Source organism: Pseudophryne corroboree, chromosome 1, assembly GCF_028390025.1.
Source record: "Pseudophryne corroboree isolate aPseCor3 chromosome 1, aPseCor3.hap2, whole genome shotgun sequence".
In the NCBI taxonomy this organism is placed as follows: Eukaryota; Metazoa; Chordata; class Amphibia; order Anura; family Myobatrachidae; genus Pseudophryne; species Pseudophryne corroboree.
The window spans coordinates 456,102,188-456,116,451 of NC_086444.1; the positions used below are offsets into that span (position 1 = coordinate 456,102,188).

Below are 14,264 nucleotides of genomic sequence, written 5' to 3' on the forward strand. Positions count from 1 at the left end.
CTGGACCCTGGTGCACCACCAACTAAGTATAACTGGCAATTCCAGCACTTAGAATATTTGAAGATGGTTTCAGCAAAATAATACTATTTTTGGTTTGACTGTTTATTGGTGCGGTCACGCAACTGCATTCTAGTAAGTGCACAGGTGTAAAAGAAAACCAAGTCTTATCTTCCTTTCTACACTACAACGAAGCAGGCTGGGTTTAGTATGAATTACAGAGGGGCCGGGATGCCGGCTGTCAGTATACCGACAGCAGCATCCTGGCCACCAGTATGCTGGCAGCGGGGCATGCACTTGCAAACCCCTTGCGTGCTCACTGCGCCCCGCCATGCTGCGGGCACGGTGGCTCGCCACAGGTTATATTCTCAATCTATGGGTGTCGTGGACACCCATAGAGAGAGAAGCACCTACCTCGATGGTATTCCAGCACCGGCATTGTACCACTATGTCGGTATTGTGATCGCCGGGATCCCGTGTGGCGGTATCTTAACCGTTTCCCTGCTGGCTTAATCGTTAGAATTACACTCATCTTGATTTTAAAAATAGAGATGTCAATTTCAATTTGGTTAGCTTACCAGGACAGGATGAGAAACAGTTACTGATACTGACGGTCCATCCACATCAACTATGAGAGATCGAATGGAAAGAGGGTGATCCGCTGGAATGTAAAGCAATAAGCATTTTAGGGCATACTGTAGGTCTTGTAAAGAAAGAGAAACAATCTGAAATTAAATTAACCAATTCCAAAATGCTCACCTCTTCCGAGAAGCCAGCGATGATAAAACCAGGCGCTCTGGTCATTGGGGTCAGTGAAGAATGCATTCTGTACAAGTTCCAGTTCTACAGTAGCAAAGACAATCAAGGCAGATTTAATCAGCATGGAAATCAGTGACAGCAAGGAGCTTTGTGTTTATGGCCTGTAACAATAGGATTTTAATTACCTACCAGTAAATCCTTTTTGTAATCTGTAGAGGATGCTGGGGTCCACATTAGTACCATGGGGAATAGACGGGTCCACTAGGAGCCTTGGCACTTTAAGAGTTTGAGAGTGGGCTGGCTCCTCCCTCTAGGACCCTCCTACCAGACCCAGTCAGGAAACTGTGCCTGAGGTGACGGACATCTTCAAGAGAAGGATTACACAGATAGTGGCGAGATTCACACCAGCTCACACACAAGGCAACCCAAGGTAACTAGCTTGAAACATCAGCAACGACTGAACAGGATTACTTACCAAGTAAGAAAACAGTACTTACCAAGAACTAAGCAGTACTGAACTAAATAACCACTGCAGGATAAGGAAGCGCTGGGCGAGCTCCCAGCATCCTCTACGAAAAAAGGATTTACTGGTAGGTAATTAAAATCCTATTTTCTCTTACGTCCTAGAGGATGCTGGGGTCCACATTAGAACCATGGGGATGTACCAAAGCTCCCAGAAAGGGAGGGAGAGCGCGGAGGCTCCTGCAGGACCACTTGACCAAACTTTAGGTCCTCAGAGGCCAAAGTATCGAACTTGCAGATCTTTGTGAATGTGTTCGACCCCGACCAAGTAGCGGATCGGCAGAGTTGCAAAGCCGAGACACCCCGGGCACCCGCCCAGGAAGAACCCACCTTACGAGTAGAGTGGGCCTTAACAGACGTAGGACACGGCAAGCCTGCCATAGAATACGCATGCTGGATAGTCAACCTGATCCAGGAAGATATCGTCTGCTTAGAAGCAGGATACCCAATTTTCTTGGGATCATACAGGACAAACAGAGAGTCCGATTTTCTGTGACGAGCAGTCCTCCTCACATATATTTTTAGAGCCCTTACAACATCTAAGGACTTGGAGGAGATTGAGGAGTCAGTCGCAACTGGCACCACAATAGGTTGGTTGATATGAAATGCCAACACAACCTTTGGAAGAAACTGCTGACGTGTCCGGAGCTCAGCTCTATCTTCATGGAAGATCAATTATGGGCTTTTACATGACAAAGCCCCCAACTCCGACACACGTCTAGCAGAAGCTAAGGCCAACAAAGTGACAGCCTTCTACGTGAGAAACTTGACCTCAACCTCCTTTAGAGGCTCAAACCAATCTGACTGGAGTAACTGCAACACCATGTTAAGATCCCAGGGTGCCGTTGGTGGAACAAAGGGAGGTTGGATGTGCAGAATTCCCTTAAAAAAAGTCTGAACCTCAGGGAGGGCAGCCAACTGTTTCTGGAAGAAAATGGAGAGGGACGAAATCTGGACTTTTACGGATCCTAATCTCAGTCCCGTATCCACACCTGCTTGCAGGAAGAGGAGAAACCGTCCCAGTTAAAACTCCACCGTAGGAAACTTCTTGGACTCACACCAAGATACATATTTTTTTCCAAATACGATGGTAATGTTTATACGTTACTACTTTCCTAGCCTGTATCAGGGTAGGAATAACCTTGTTCGGAATGCCCTTCCGAGCTAGTATCTGGCGTTCAACCTCCATGCCGTCAAACGTAGCCATGGTAAGTCTTGATAGGCGAAGGGCTCCCACTGCAGCAGGTCCTCCCGAAGAGGCCTCGGCTCTTCTAGCAGTAGATCCAGAAGATCCGCGTACCAAGCCCTTCTTGGCCAGTCCGGAGCAATGAGGTTTGCCTGAACTCTTTTTCTCCTTATGAGTTTGAGAACTCTTGTAATTAGTGGAATTGGAGGAAACACATACACGGAATGGAACACCCACGGAATCACTAGGGCATCCACTGCTTGCGGGTCCCTCGACCTGGAACAATACCGCCGAAGCTTCTTGTTGAGACAAGAGGCCATCATGTCAATTTGGGGCACGCCCCAAAGATCTGTTACCTCCGTGAACACCTCCGGATGGAGACCCCACTCTCCTGGATGGAGATCGTGTCTGCTGAGGAAGTCCGCTTCCCAGTTGTATACTTCCGGAATGAAGATTGCTGACAGGGCCAACGCGTGCTTTTCTGCCCAGAGGATGATTTTTGATACCTCTGACACTGCAGCTCTGCGTTCCGCCTTGTCGGTTTATGTAAGGCACTATCGTTACGTTGTCTGACTGTACTTGAATGGCCCGATTTCTCAGAACATGGGCCGCATGGAGAAGACCGTTGTATACGGCTCTTAGTTCCAGGATGTTCATCGGCAGGTCGGCTTCCAGACTTGACCACTTTCCTTGGAAGGTTTCCCACTTGAGTGACTGCGCCCCGGAGACTTGCATGCGTGGTTAGAAGGATCCAGTCCTGAATCCCGAATCTGCGCCCCTCCAGAAGGTTAGGTAATTGCAGCCACCAGAGGAGTGAAATCCTGGCCTTTGGCGACAGACGTATTCTCTGCTGCATGTGTAAATGGGATCCTGACCATTTCTCCAGAAGATCCAGTTGAAAGGACCGAGCATGAAACCTCCCATACTGCAAAGCCTCGTAAGAGGCCACCATCTTCCCCAGAAGGCGAATGCACTGATGAACCGACACCCGGGCTGGCTTCAGGACATCCCGGACCATTGCCTGTTTCACCAACGCTTTTTCCTCTGGAAGAAACACCCTCTGCACCTCTGTGTCGAGGATCATTCCCAAAAAGGACAACCTCCTGGTTGGTTCCAAATGTGATTTTGGGATATTCAGGATCCAACCATGTTACTTGAGAAGCTGGGTCGTGAGAGCTATTGACTGAAACAGCTTCTCATTGGACAATGCCCTTATCAGCAGATCGTCCAGATACGGAACTATGTTCATCCCCTGCCTGCGGAGGAGAACCATCATTTCCGCCATCACCATGGTAAATACTCTCGGTGCTGTGGATAGGCCGAATGGTAGGGCCTGGAAGTGAAAATTACAGTACAACAGAGCGAATCGGAGATAAGCTTGATGCGGCAGCCAAATCGGAATGTGGAGGCATGCATCCTTGATATCCAGGGTGTAAACGTCGGTTTACTTACAGGACTAAAAAGCTTATACTTTAAACACACTTGATACACTTTAATATTGAGCTGCTGCGGCCCCTGTAATTAACCTTTCTCCCTTATATTGTTCACAAACCTTGCGTACACAAGATCGTACAGTGTACGCACTCTGCGTACGTACGCCGAAAAGGCGTAGTGACTACACGGTTTGCGTACACAGGCCTATACGCTGTTAGCACAATGCAGCAGCCCGAGTGGCTGTAAATACGCTTTAAACTTTAGCAAGGAAATGGGACACAACACCAATTGTAATTCAAAACTAGGTTGGGGTCTAACCCACCAATGGTTCTTTACTTGCAGGGGGTTACAATATAAACAATACAATACAATAGAAGAATGGCTACAATCAATGGTACATACGTGTTTAGTTTCGCCTGCGTTTCCCAGTCTGGTCCTCAGTCATCAAGGTAGATGACCTTCAGAGTCTGTGTGTGGCTGGGCATGCAGCTGGCTTTTATACAATATTCCAAAACCTAACACAATGGATACTGTAATCTCTTTGTCCACTGGACACAGGGATGGTCATTTACAGTACAGGAGAGGTCATAGGTTGGTTTGAATAGGTGGGCGATGTCTGTTCCAGGTGCACTTGCAGGTGGTCTCCTCTGGGTTCCCGCCGCATACCAAATGTACAGTAAACACAGTTAATATTTATATTCTGCTCCTGCGCATAACTATTCGCAGGAACGTGCAATCTTCTGCAAACCAACACCGGAATATTGCCCTTAAAATACCCTACAGCTGGATACCAAACACCACCTTATAACCTTGTTCTGTCCCCTCCTATCCTGTAAAAGGTGAATCCCTTTGTTCTGATACCATTTAAACTATTGTAATTTGCTGGTGTGATGCAGGGAGACTATGTGTACATTGTGCACTATTTGGATTAAATATGTAATGTGTTTTTATGGCTTTTTCCATGTGACTACAAACACTACCGTAAATACTCATACCACGCGCTAATACGCAGGACCGCGGGAGCGACCATACGCAAATTGCGAATATGTGCACGCACGGCAGAATAAGTACGCGCACGGAGGCCATCGGTGTGTAGTTTGTACGTGCTGTGTGTATTGTAATATTTTTCGACTTCGACAAGGGATACCAGGAATTCCCCCTCCTCCAGACCTGATCTCACTGCCCTTAGAGACTCCATTTGAACTTGAACTGCCTCAGAAACGGGTTCAGTGATTTTAAGTTCAGAATGGGCCTGACCGAACCATCCAGTTTCGGTACCACGAAAAGGTTTGAATAGTAACCTGTGTTCTGCATTTGAGGAGGGACTGGTACAATGACCTGTGCCTCCAACAACTTCTGGATGGCTCCCTGTAGGGTAGCCCTGTCTGCTGGCAAAGCTGGCAAGCCCGATGTGAAGTACCGGTGAGGAGGGATATCTTGAAATTCCAGCCGGTACCCCTGGGACACAATATCTAGTACCCAGGGGTCCAGGCCGGACGACACCCAGACGTGACTGAAATGTCTGAGCCTCGCACCCACCGGCCCTACCTCCAGGCTGCGCTGTCCGCCGTCATGCGGAGGACTTTGGCGCCCCTGAAGCAGGCTTCTGTTCTTAGGAACCTGCTGCAGCAGGTTTCTTGGATTTTGGTCGGCCCCCTCTAAAGAAGGTGTTGGCCGGTTTGGCCTTTCTTGGTTTAGAAACCCGAAAGGACTGAAATGCAGGTGAAGAGAAAGGTTTCTTCGTAGCCAGAGCTGCTGAGAGAAGAAAACGGGACTTACCCGCTGTAGCCGTGGAGATCCACACATCCAATGCTTCCCCAAAGAGAGCCTGACTTGTGTAGGGTAGGGTCTCCACTCCTCTCCTGGATTCCGCGTCGGCAGACCACTGGCGCAGCCACAGTCCTCGACGAGCTGAGACAGACATGGAAGAAATTCCTGCAGCCATTGAACCCAGGTCTTTCATGGATTCCACCATAAAACCTGCAGAATCCTGAATGTTACGGAGAAACAATTCAATGTCACTCTTATCTAACGTATCCAAATCCTCAAGTAACGTGCCTGACCACTTTACTATAGCTTTGGAGATCCATGCACAGGCAATAGTAGGCCATAGTATCGCCCCTGAAGCGGTGGATTTGAGCGTAGTGTCAATCTTACGATCAGCCGGCTACATTAAGGCGGTTGATCCTGGGACAGGTAAAACCACCTTTTTTGAGAGTTTGGCTATAGACGCGTCCACTATGGGTGGGTTTTCCAATTTCTTTCTATCCTCCTCAGGGAAGGGGAAAGCAACCAGAACCTTCCTAGGGATCTGGAATTTTTTCTCTGGATTTTCCTATGCTTTTTCAAAAATAGCATTTAATTCTTTGGACGCAGGGAAGGTTAGCAAGGCTTTCTTATTGTCAGTAAAGTAAGCCTCCTCAACCTGTTCAGGTTTCGTTTCAGTAATATACAACACATCTCTAATGGCCTCTATCATCAACTGCACCCCTTTTGCAAGAGATGCGGCCCCCCTGAGCACGTCCCCATCACCGCCTACCGTGTCAGAGTCGGTATCTATGAAATCCTGCATGATCTGGGCAAGTGCACGTTTGTGGGAACCCACAGAGGGGGGGCCTGAGGTAACAGAACCAGACCAAACTGCTATAGAATTCTGTAAAACCTGAGTTGCAGATTCATTCTGAGCAACTCTAGCAGAAATCTGAGAAATCATAGTTTTGATAGAGAATAACCACTCAGGCTCCCTTGGTGGTATCTGCGCTACAACAGTGCAATCCAGATTACATGGAATGACATCATCCTGAGAGGACCTGTCCTCACCTGCATATGACACAGAGTCCCTGGACATAGCTAACTGGAGACCCCAAACACACTCCACACACACACGGTAAGGTATAGACAGAGTTTCCCCCCTGGGAAGGGCAAGAGAGACACAGATATCAGAGCCATCCCACTCAAATCGCTGTTATATATAAAGGACACCCCTTATCAGCGCCCACTGTGTACTGTAATAGTTGCAGAGATCTAATTTACCGCCTCCTCCCCTTCTACAACCTCCTGGTACCGCACAGGATAGCTGGAGTTGCTTGTAGGGACAGCTCTGTCAGCGTCTGTGTACAGGAACTGCAGGCAGAAAAATGGCGCTGAACGCTGCTGGGTCCACTCTGAGAAGCTCCGCCCCTTGAAGATGGCGCGTCTTCCCGCACAAATTCTTTATATTGGCCTGAGGACTCCGTCGCAAGGCGGGGGATTCCGTTCCCTGTTGAGCGTCTGAGTACAGAGGATTGTGACGCTAGCCTGGCGATTTAGTCTCCGGTTAGCGTTTGCGACCAGTGTAGGGTATTAAGACGCTGGCTCAGGACGCCCCTCAAAGAGCCAACACTGTGTGCCGCTGAGCCTTCCCGGAGCGCAGCCGCTCAGAGCTGCGCTCCTACACTTGTGCCGCCATATCTCGCCTCTTCTGATCTTCTGGCTCTGTAAGGAGGTGGCGGCATGCTGCCGGAGTGAGCGACCCCCTGTGGCGGGGAACGTTCAATCACCTCAGGAGCTCAGTGTCCTGTCAGCGGAGATAGTGGCTCAGACCCCGCAGGGCGGACACTACTCCCCCCATTAGTCCCTCGAAGCAGGGAGGCTGTTAGGCTGTTGCCAGCAGCCTCCCTGTAAAATAATAAACTCAAAAATAAACTTTTACTAAAGAACTCTGTAGAGCTCCCCTAGCTGTGACCGGCTCCTCCGGGCACATTTTCTAAACTGGGTCTGGTAGGAGGGGCATAGAGGGAGGAGCTAGCCCACACTCTCAAACTCATAAAGTGCTAACGGCTCCTAGTGGACCCGTCTATACCCCATGGTACAAATGTGGACCGCAGCATCCTCTAGGACGAAAGAGAAAGTATGAAAAACTGATAAAAGGAAGGCAATGATCACAGACGGAACACTACATTCATTCCTACTTGCAAACTATCACCCTTGTACATCCAGCCTCAAAACGCCACACAGCATGAGATGCTTGGTGGGAGTGGGCCGTCAGGTGCAAATTGTTAGCGTTTGGTAGAATTTTTTTGCTGAAAATGTGTCTTAGTCACAATGTGATGTGGCTACAACACACCAGGAGACTGTGCTAATTCATTTCATGAGCCAGAGGTTCTGAAACGTGGTCCTCATGGCACCTTAATGGTCCAGGTTTTAAAATGATCCATGCTTGGCCACAGGTGACTTGATTAGCACCTCAATGTGATTTAACCATCTGTGCTGACACATGGATATACCTAAAACCTGGACCTTTGGGGTGCCTTGAGAAGCTCTGACATATGCGGCACTTGTATATTGTGTGTGACTGAGTCTGTATATGTAGCACAACAGAACTTGTACTGGAAGAAAGCTGTGGCTGCTACATTGTAGAACTTCGTATACGGATTCGGAGATTCAGCTACACACACAGGCATACAAGTGTCGCAGATCAAATCAATCAGCACAATCTCCTGGTACATCATAGTCACGTTGAGATGCAACTAAGACACATTTCAGCAAAAACAAAACAAAAACAGTAATCTCATGGGACCTCGCGGCAAGAGGGACTGTTACTGCGACTGCAGCAATGACGCATGAGGACATACTGTATCTGTAGATGGACAACTGTGAGTGTTACTAGGTATTCTGATATTGCAATATGGAAATTATTATTTATTATGTAGTCATTCGTTGTTTTTAATAATATGAGTGATTACTTGTACGGGCAGATTTCTCTGTATAATTTTTTTTTTTTTTTTTAGCACAACTGAAAATATACTTGACGGTCACTTTTTTTTCTGCCACATTTGCTACTAACATAACATTTTTCTCTCACCAGATGATAGGACATTTTCAGTTACTCTGCCAAGTCGCTGTGGGTCAGGGTGGATTTTCGGGAGAAGTTTACTGCGATAATGCCAAGAAGAGTAGTTGGAGAAGTTTTTGGTAATAAGACTGGTGGTAAATTCAAGCTCATCAGAGAGCTGAACGTGTGATGACTGAGATACAAATCTTCGGTAATCCCAGCAGTGAACTACAGGAGATATAAAATATATATGGTGAATACACTGCAAATATTAAGTGTCACTTTCTGTCACATGACTCCCCTGTCAATCCTTACTTACAGTTCCTTTCATCAATCTCCAGAAAGCGATTACATAGTGTCAGCTCCCTAGACCAATCTGGTTCCGGCATGTGCTTCATGATCCAACAACGGTGGTACCAGGTCCCATAGGACTTTGGATTGACACGTAAGCAGCTCTCTAGGAAAGAGAGCTCCCCCAAATATAGAGAACGCATCTCCTCATCTGACCTCAAGTAGAAAGAAATAAAAAAAAATGTCTAACTCGTGTCCTTTTATTGGCATTTCAGAATTTGGCAAAGCCATATTCTCACTTATTGAAAAATGACCACTAGTAACAAGCTCTCTTAGTACTTATTGCAAAGAAGGCATGCTCTAGCACATAATATATTTTAGTCTTATGCGCATGTCCCTCCCTACCCTCTGTTCCATGTCTGCAACTTCTCTGTAAGTAATACACCCCTTTCGCATAAAGCGGATAACCCGGGTTATTTCTGGAGCAAGCCAGCACCACCCAGGTCCTGGTTCAGCGTAAAAAGGCTGTGTTGTGCTACCTGGGTCACGACCAGGATTAATCCAGTGTCTGACCCGGGAAGGCTTCAATGTGAACAGCGCAACCTGAGTTATTCGACCTGAATCATGCTAAAAGAAGCTGGTTGGCTTGTCGAGGGAACTTACAGATGATTTCAGCATGGTAGACACGGGTTCAGTGTTAAAGTGGTTAACCTGAGAATAAGCCAGGTCCTAAGTGCAGTGTAAAAGGGATATGAAGAGCTGTAACACGGGTTAAAACAGTGGGGTAGATGTAAGAACAGTCGTTATGGGGGAGAAGCAGTATCAGCGCCATTACGTGTGCTGATACCACTTCTTCCCCATGTATGAAGGAGATGTGCTCTCAGTGACAGGGGCGCTATGTGTCCCTGTCCATATGTGCGCTAGATAGCATGCTGATATTCAGGCCTACTGACCATTCCAACACCTGTAGCTATCGATTTCAACTGCTGCAGGTGTCATTGCCCATACACTACAGCCAGGGACAATGCTGTCTGCAGCAGATGTAGGCTCCAAGCTGCATGTGAGATCTCGTGATAATAGAGAGATTTTGCACATGCTCAGTGAGACGGCCAGAGGAGTAACTGAAAACAGTGCTGGGCTCCATGGGAGTGAGAGTGACAGCGAATGCGAACTACATGTGCGGCTGACTAAAAAGAATGCAGTGTGTAAGGTTACGTTTACTGGAGAGGTGAGATAATGCACTCTCATATTGGATGTTGGCTGGTTAATACATTCTGTCGAACTGAGAATTCGCTTCACCGCGATAAAGTGGTGACGCAGGCCACACAATTAAGAAGTGGAAAAGCATTTTTCATACATCTACCCCAGTGTTCAGTATCCTGGGTCAGACCTGGAATTTTGGTGTGAAAGGAATATACTGTAAGTCTCTTATATCACTGTTCTGTTTTGATGTGTAATTTGTTACACCAACTATCCTGTTCTGCAGACACAGACACTGTGGCATCTTATAAATAAATGCTTCATTAGAACAAGCAATTTCAATTACAGGTTGAGTATCCCTTATCCAAAATGTTTGGGACAAGAGGTATTTTGGATATGGGATTTTTCCGTATTATGGAATATTTGCATACCATAATGAGATATCAAGGTGATGGGACCTAAGTCTAAGCACAGAATGCATTTATGTTTCATATACACCTTATATATACAGCCTGCAGGTCATTTTAGCCAATATTTTTTATAACTTTGTGCATTAAACAAAGTGTGTCTACATTCACACAATTCATTTATGTTTCTTATACACCTTATACACACAGCCTGAAGGTCATTTAATACAATATTTTTAATAACTTTGTGTATTAAACAAGGTTTGTGTACATTGAGCCATCAAAAAACAAAGGTTTCACTATCTCAGTCTCACTCAAAAAAGTCTGTATTTCGGAATATTCCGTATTTTGGATATTTGGATATGGGATACTCAACCTGTATTAGTGTTCATTCTAGCACCCTGCACCTTTCAAAATCCATGCAGTTCTCCTTCCTGCCTGGGGTGTTGCTCTCTGCTCTGGTGCTTCTCAGAACACTCTGGTCTGTATCTCAGCACTGAAATACAGACCAGAGTGTGCTGAGAAGCACCAGAGGAGAGATCGACACCCCAGGTAGGAAAGAGGAACTGCACATGTTTTGAAAGGTGCAGGGTGCTAGAATGAACACTACTGTATAACATAATTTTCTCTAAAATGAGAATCACATAGTATACCATAAATCAATTTAAAATGAACATTTTTTTCTAGGCAAGAAAATATATTTGATTAAAAAAAACTCACTTGTCAGCTCCAAGTGCAAGGAAAACTTCCCGCCGTATGTTCCATAATGAAGCAAAATCTGGGTTTAATGACAATATTTGTGTTGTCAATTCCAGTGCTTCTTTATCCAGTTCCCCTATTTCACGCTGGAGGAAACATCACAATAAATAGTCAATGAAGAGAATATAGACCCCTTCATGAAGAAATACAAGGGAGAGTATTTATGAGAAGAGCTAGAGAGGATATTTGATAAAAAAATATCGTCATCTATATATAACGACGTTGCATTCAAGTTCCTTAATGGTGCCCACACACGGTGCTGTTTGTGCTAGGTGCGATTTGAACCTATACAAATGTGTGCCATGTGATTTGGACTAAGTGGGGTACGCTATTTGAAATACATCCAATTTTGAATACACTACAATGTACTATGGGGGTCATTCAGACCCGTTCGCACGCTTAGAGGACCCCTTGGTCTTAGGCGGGCGAGGGTTAGACTTCTGAGTAGTCAGTGATTGGTTCAATTGCTGTAACAGATTGGACAGTTGATCTGCCCACTGCGGGTTAAACGCGGGGACCATAAGCAGTTGTACCGGCACAGGAGGTCCCATAGGGGGCGTTAGTCTAGTTACCAGCATATTCAATAGCGCGGAGAAGGTAGCCCAAGGTGGGTCATTTTGCACCCCCGTTGCTACAGTCCCACTGAGGGACAAGGAACCCCCAGAACCTGAACCCTCAGCTGCTATGTTATCCTCAAATGTGTCTGCAGCGTCAACACCATGCAATGTGGGATCAGCCCCAGCTCCGTTGCCCTTTGTAGCTGACATAATCAAAAGCTCAATGCAAGGCAACACAGTACAATATCAGCAGCACAGTACCTGACAAAAAAACCCTATGCAGTGTATTTCAGCACAAACAGGGAAATCTAGAGGTATATGGTAGTGTTCACGCTAGGCAATTTTAGCAGGGCGCCGCGCCCTGCCCGATTTTTTAAGGGCAAAACCCGCCCTGTCCTTTCTACGGCGGCCTACTAAAACAGCCGCCCTCTTCCTGCCCTAACAGCGTGTAAAGATGGCACGCGCATGCGCGCGGCATCCATTTACGCTGAGAGAGCGCTTTGGGGAAGCCCAGCACTTCCTTAGGTGCTGGGCACGCCCCCAACAGTGACGCCGCCGGCCGCCCACGCCCCCTTTTTTTACGTCTGCGGGCTGAACCACCCACTTTTATTACCCGCAATGACCACACCGCCCTATTTTGCATAGCTGCACCCCCTTTTCGCCGCGCGCGCACACGCTTGTGCCCCTCTAGGTCCGGCGCCCTGCCCTGCCCGGATTCTAGAGTGAACACTAATATGATGACTAAAAATCACAGAGAAAATACACACTGAGTATATCCTGCGAACTACCTATATTAAATAAACCTGACGCACCTAGCCCCCTCAGGTTATAGAATATAGGGATAGTGTCAAAGTCAGAAAAATATCACTCTACACACTGCCATATTTGCACCTCATGCGTGTCCCCGCCGCGTGTGCATGAGCTCTCCCGTGCGTGCGCATACTCGCTGTTGCGTGCACCCGCAGGCGCACGGTATGCGCATTTACGGTAGAGTTTGTATGCGTCTAGCGTGCGACTCAATCGTTACATATTTTAACCATATAATGTATTTTGTAGATCATGGTCCCTTTGATAGAATCTGAAAGTTTAGTTAATGTAGCATGCTCATGGACAGAGAGATCCCTCTTTGTTTGATACGAAGGGTCAGACAAGGGTTATACAGTGGTGTTTAGTATCCATCGGAAGAATATTTAATTAGCAATATTCCGGTGTTGGTTTGAAGCGGATAACTCGCTCGTGCGAATAGTTATGGACATAAGAAGTTTATGGACTTTTACTATATTTGCACTTTATTATCCATGCGGCGGAAAACCTAGTTTTCCACCCACCTGAGCAGTTGGAAATAGTCACAGCCCACCTGTATGAATCAACCTATGACCTTTTGTTATAATGCGAAGAGGAATTCCTGTGTCCAATGAACAATAAGAATATAGGGACCATTGTACTGTATTTTGTGTAGGGTATAAAAGGACAAGCCGATCTGGGCCAGCTCTCTATTCTCTTCAACGGTTCTCATTGCTGATAATCGGGAGCTGGATATCCAGGAGGCGCATGCGATTGTTACCTTTTGTGCGTAAGTTTCTCTGCAATCATATTGTCTTTCTTGTTATTGTGAGCCATTTTCTCTCTCTCTCTCTTTCTCTCTCTCACTCTCTCCTTCCCCTTTAAAAGTAATTGTATCTTTATTGTATTTTATGTGTAGTTACTTGGTTAGGTATTTTATGTTATTTTGGTAGTGTATAACTTGTATTGTATTATTCTTTTGAACGTTCATTCATTTCCTTAAAAGGCGTTAGACCCTTAGACCGGTATTGTGTGTGTTCATTATATTGCAGTGGGTAATAGGAGCGTCTCTATCGCTCAAACAACTTTAGTGTAAACAAGGTTAAGCAGCGTTATATCGCTGCAGTGTTTCAGTACAGGGTTTACAGTATAAGAATATCATTTCTGTGTGTTACATTCAAGGTCTACTGATTGTTATCTTGTGAGCGTCTGCGCCGCTCGTGATCTCCAGCGTCCGCTACGCTGATAGCGTAGCATTACGGTAGTCGCTCACCTATAGTGTGCCCGATACCAACAGCGTATTCTCGCGAGCGTTTGTGTCGCTCGAGCGGCTCGCTCCCGATACAGCGTCCGCTACGCTAAGAGCGTACCCTTACGGTACCTCGTGCGCCAATTGCGTACTGTGTTTCTTAACCTCTTTATAGTGTGTTATATAAGATAAATATTAGGCTTTACCAATTGGCGGCTCGTCCGTCCTTCACATATCTGCACTAGGTAATTTCAGCAGACAATATCCATCAGCAAAGGGCGGGAGGTCATATTCCTCGTAGTGCTGA

General features: G+C 46.4%; 1 protein-coding gene across 2 annotated transcripts in view; it reads right to left on the reverse strand.

Moving 5' to 3' along the window:
- RABGGTA (Rab geranylgeranyltransferase subunit alpha) overlaps positions 1–14,264 on the reverse strand; it is a 283,795-nt gene that overhangs the window by 173,995 nt on the left and 95,536 nt on the right. For both annotated transcript variants that reach the window (XM_063913666.1, XM_063913665.1), the window contains exons 4-8: positions 11,330–11,454; positions 9,031–9,218; positions 8,742–8,939; positions 757–840; positions 576–658 (exon numbers count right to left, since the gene is read on the reverse strand). In XM_063913666.1, coding sequence (XP_063769736.1) covers positions 576–658; positions 757–840; positions 8,742–8,939; positions 9,031–9,218; positions 11,330–11,454 — 678 coding nt within the window. The remainder of the gene's footprint in view (positions 1–575; positions 659–756; positions 841–8,741; positions 8,940–9,030; positions 9,219–11,329; positions 11,455–14,264) is intronic.